At 29.4% G+C, this 5,000-nt stretch overlaps 1 protein-coding gene across 1 annotated transcript in view; it reads left to right on the top strand.

Moving 5' to 3' along the window:
• Nucleotides 1–5,000, top strand: part of map2 (microtubule-associated protein 2) — a 122,800-nt gene that overhangs the window by 74,524 nt on the left and 43,276 nt on the right. Inside the window, exon 4 of the mRNA XM_060877120.1 lies at nt 1–125. This exon is cut by the window's left edge and continues 112 nt beyond it. Within this exon, the coding sequence (XP_060733103.1) occupies nt 1–125 (125 nt within the window). The remainder of the gene's footprint in view (nt 126–5,000) is intronic.

Raw genomic sequence — 5,000 nt, 5'->3', positions numbered from 1 at the left:
GGGAGAGAACGGTTTCTCCTACAGGACGTGCCAGCCTGGTGCTGCGCACGCCGCCGCTGCTGCCTCCTATGCCAAAGAGAACGGCTTCAACGGTGACCTGCCCTCGGGCCATGATGTAACTGCAGGTAGGAACCTGAAACTGAGTTCTAAAGGTTCTTTAAGGGTTTAGTGGGTGGGTTAGGGTACCTCAAGGGTCCAACAACTCTAAGGGTTTTTCTAGAGAGGCCCACCAGGTTCTTTTAGGGTGCCAAATTGTTTTCTTTATTAACAAAAAATGTCCTTTGTCTGATGCGGCTACGTAGCAACTGTTACCGTTGTCGCTTGTGGGCTTTTTCAGATTAGAAAACTTATTCTACCTAATTCACAAATCTACTAATAAGTATGAAACCTTAGCAGAATAGCACACAAGCTAACTGTATTAGTGATGCTCATCCTCCAGAAGCACCAACAATCTTTTCTGCCCCTTTCCAAGTTGTATTTTTCACAGATGTTCTGTGAGAAGGTCATATAGGACAGAATAATGTGAAACCAGCATAAGAAAAATGTTCTTCTTATTTATAACTGTATTTATTTATTTTACTTGCTTTTTCTTTCTTTCTTTCTTTCTTTCTTTCTTTCTTTCTTTCTTTCTTTCTTTCTTTCTTTCTTTCTTTCTTCCATATTCTTCTTCTCATTTCTTTCTTTCTTTCTTTCTTTTCATATTCTTCTTATTCACATCCCTTTCTTCCCTCTGGGTCGCTTCTAATAAATTTCTTTCTTTCTTTCTTTCTTTCTTTCTTTCTTTCTTTCTTTCTTTCTTTCTTCTCATTTCTTTCTTTCTTTCTTTCTTTCTTTCTTTCTTTCTTCCATATTCTTCTTCTCATTTCTTTCTTTCTTTCTTTCTTTCTTTCTTTCTTTCTTTCTTCTTCTCATTTCTTTCTTTCTTTCTTTCTTTCTTTCTTTCTTTCTTTCTTTCTTTTCATATTCTTCTTATTCACATCCCTTTCTTCCCTCTGGGTCGCTTCTAATTTCTTTCTTTCTTTCTTTCTTTCTTTCTTTCTTCTTCTCATTTCTTTCTTTCTTTCTTTCTTTCTTTCTTTCTTTCTTTCTTTCTTTCTTTCTTTCTATCTTTCTTTCTTTTTCTTTCTTTCTTTCTTTCTTTCTTTCTTTCTTTCTTTCTTTCTTTCTTTCTTTCTTTCTTTTCATATTCTTCTTATTCACATCCCTTTCTTCCCTCTGGGTCGCTTCTAATTAATTTCTTTCTTTCTTTCTTTCTTTCTTTCTTTCTTTCTTTCTTTCTTTCTTCTTCTCATTTCTTTCTTTCTTTCTTTCTTTCTTTCTTTCTTTCTTTCTTTCTCTTTCTTTCTTTCTTTCTTTCTTTCTTTCTTTCTTTCTTTCTATCTTTCTTTCTTTTTCTTTCTTTCTTTCTTTCTTTCTTTCTTTCTTTCTTTCTTTCTTTTCATATTCTTCTTATTCACATCACTTTCTTCAATCTAATCCATCCCTTCTCCCCTGGGTCGCTTCTAATTAATTTCTTTCTTTCTTTCTTTCTTTCTTTCTTTCTTTCTTTCTTTCTTTCTTTCTTTCTTTCTTCTTCTCATTTCTTTCTTTCTTTCTTTCTTTCTTTCTTTCTTTCTTTCTTTCTTTCTTTCTTTCTTTCTTTCTTTCTTTCTTTCTTTCTTACTTTCTTTTCATATTCTTCTTATTCACATCCCTTTCTTCCCTCTGGGTCGCTTCTAATAAATTTCTTTCTTTCTTTCTTTCTTTCTTTCTTTCTTTCTTTCTTTCTTTCTTTCTTTCTTTTTCTTTCTTTCTTTCTTTCTTTCTTTCTTTCTTTCTTTCTTTTCATATTCTTCTTATTCACATCCCTTTCTTCCCTCTGGGTCGCTTCTAATTAATTTCTTTCTTTCTTTCTTTCTTTCTTTCTTTCTTTCTTTCTTTCTTCTTCTCATTTCTTTCTTTCTTTCTTTCTTTCTTTCTTTCTTTCTTTCTTTCTTTCTCTTCTTTTTTTTTTTTTTTTCTTTCTTCTTCTTTCTTTCTTCTTTCTTTTCTTTCTTTTCTTTCCTTTCTTTCTCTTTTACTTTCTTTCTTTCTTTTTCTTTCTTTTTTTCTTTCTTTTCTTTCTTTCTTTCTTCTTTCTTTCTTTCTTCTTTCTTTCTTTCTTTCTTCCTTTCTTCTTTTTCTTCTTTCTTTCTTTCTTTCTTTTCTTTTCTTTCTTTCTTTTTTCTTTTTCTTTCTTTCTTCTTCTTTCCCTTTCTTCCTCTTCTTCTAATTTCCCTCTTTCTTTTCTTCTTTCTTTCTTCTTTCTTCTTCTCTTTCTTTCTCTTTTCCTTTCCCTCTTTCTTCTTTTTTCTTCTCCTTCCTTTCCCTCTTCTCCCTTTTCTTTCTTTTCTTTCTTTCTTTCTTTTCTTTCTTTCTTTCTTTCTCTTCTTTCTTCTTTCCCTTTCTTTCTTTCTTCTTTCTTTCTTCTTTCTCTTTCTTTCTTTCTTTCCCTTCTTCTTTCTTTCCTTTCTTTCTTCTCTTCTTTCTTTCTTTCTTTCTCTTTTCTTTCTTTCTTTCTTCCTTTCTTCTCCTTTCTTTTTTCTTTTTTTTTTGTTTTTTTTTTTTTTTGTGTTTTTTTTTTGTTTTTTTGTTTTTTGTGTTTGTTTTTTTTGTTTTTGTTTTTTTTTTTTTTGTTTTTTGTTTGTTTTGTTTTTTTTTTTTTTCTTCTTTTTTTTTTTTTTTTTTTTTTTTTTTCTTCTTTTTTCTTTCTTTCTCTTTTTTTTTTTCTTTTTTTTTTTTCTTTTTTTCTTTTTTTTTTCTTCTTTTTTTTCTTTTTCTTTTTTCTTTTTCTTTTTCTCTTTTTTTCTTCTTTTTTTTTCTTTTCTTTTTCTTCTTTCTTTTTTTCTTTTTTCTTTCTTTTTTTTTTTTTTTTCTCTTTTCTTTTTTTCTTTTTTCTTTTCTTTTTCTTTCTTCCCTTTCTTCTTTTCTTCTCTTTCTTTTTCTTCTTTTCTTTTTCTTCTTTTTTCTTCTTCTTCTTTCTTTCTTTCTTTCTTTCTTTCTTTCTTTCTTTCTTTCTTTCTTTTCATGTTCTTCTTATTCTCATCCCTTTCTTCCCTCTGGGTTGCTTCTAATAAATTTCTTTCTTTCTTTCTTTCTTTCTTTCTTTCTTTCTTTCTTTCTTTCTTTCTTTCTTTCTTCCATATTCTTCTTCTCATTTCTTTCTTTCTTTCTTTCTTTCTTTCTTTCTTCTTCTCATTTCTTTCTTTCTTTCTTTCTTTCTTTCTTTCTTTCTTTCTTTCTTTCTTTTCATATTCTTCTTATTCACATCCCTTTCTTCCCTCTGGGTCGTTTCTAATTTCTTTCTTTCTTTCTTTCTTTCTTTCTTTCTTTCTTTCTTTCTTTCTTCTCATTTCTTTCTTTCTTTCTTTCTTTCTTTCTTTCTATCTTTCTTTCTTTTTCTTTCTTTCTTTCTTTCTTTCTTTCTTTCTTTCTTTCTTTCTTTCTTTCTTTCTTTCTTTCTTTCTTTTCATATTGTTCTTATTCACATCCCTTTCTTCCCTCTGGGTCGCTTCTAATTAATTTCTTTCTTTCTTTCTTTCTTTCTTTCTTTCTTTCTTTCTTCTTCTCATTTCTTTCTTTCTTTCTTTCTTTCTTTCTTTCTTTCTCTTTCTTTCTTTCTTTCTTTCTTACTTTCTTTCTTTCTTTCTATCGTTCTTTCTTTTTCTTTCTTTCTTTCTTTCTTTCTTTCTTTCTTTCTTTCTTTCTTTCTTTCTTTCTTTCTTTCTTTTCATATTCTTCTTATTCACATCCCTTTCTTCCCTCTGGGTCGCTTCTAATTAATTTCTTTCTTTCTTTCTTTCTTTCTTTCTTTCTTTCTTTCTTTCTTTCTTTCTTTCTTTCTTCTTCTCATTTCTTTCTTTCTTTCTTTCTTTCTTTCTTTCTTTCTTTCTTTCTTTCTTTCTTTCTTTCTTTCTTTCTTTCTTTCTTTCTTACTTTCTTTTCATATTCTTCTTATTCACATCCCTTTCTTCCCTCTGGGTCGCTTCTAATTAATTTCTTTCTTTCTTTCTTTCTTTCTTTCTTTCTTTCTTTCTTCTCATTTCTTTCTTTCTTTCTTTCTTTCTTTCTTTCTTTTCATATTCTTCTTATTCACATCCCTTTCTTCCCTCTGGGTCGCTTCTAATTAATTTCTTTCTTTCTTTCTTTCTTTCTTTCTTTCTTTCTTTCTTTTTCTTTCTTTCTTTCTTTCTTTCTTTCTTTCTTTCTTTTCATATTCTTCTTATTCACATCCCTTTCTTCCCTCTGGGTCGCTTCTAATTAATTTCTTTCTTTCTTTCTTTCTTTCTTTCTTTCTTTCTTTCTTTCTTTCTTTCTTTCTTTCTTTCTTCTTCTCATTTCTTTCTTTCTTTCTTTCTTTCTTCCATATTCTTCTTCTCATTTCTTTCTTTCTTTCTTTCTTTCTTTCTTTCTTTTCATATTCTTCTTATTCACATCCCTTTCTTCCCTCTGGGTCGCTTCTAATTTCTTTCTTTCTTTCTTTCTTTCTTTCTTTCTTTCTTTCTTTCTTTCTTTCTTTCTTTCTTTCTTTCTTTCTTTCTTTCTTCCATATTCTTCTTCTCATTTCTTTCTTTCTTTCTTTCTTTCTTTCTTTCTTTCTTTCTTTCTTTCTTTCTTTCTTTTCATATTCTTCTTATTCACATCCCTTTCTTCCCTCTGGGTCGCTTCTAATTAATTTCTTTCTTTCTTTCTTTCTTTCTTTCTTTCTTTCTTTCTTTCTTTCTTTCTTTCTTTCTTTCTTTCTTTCTTTCTTTTCATATTCTTCTTATTCACATCCCTTTCTTCCCTCTGGGTCGCTTCTAATTAATTTCTTTCTTTCTTTTTATATCTAATCATTTTTTTTTCAGTTTGATGCCACCTCTGCTAAATCATATAAGAGAACCCTATTGCTCTTCTCTATCTGGAGCTGGAGATACAGTGTTCTTACTTAGCATAAATCAGGGAAAAAAGCAAGTGATTGCAGGGATGTGGAACAAAAGGCT

This window comes from Tachysurus vachellii, chromosome 8, assembly GCF_030014155.1.
Source record: "Tachysurus vachellii isolate PV-2020 chromosome 8, HZAU_Pvac_v1, whole genome shotgun sequence".
NCBI lineage: Eukaryota > Metazoa > Chordata > Actinopteri > Siluriformes > Bagridae > Tachysurus > Tachysurus vachellii.
This window is presented reverse-complemented; position numbering and strand designations above follow the sequence as displayed.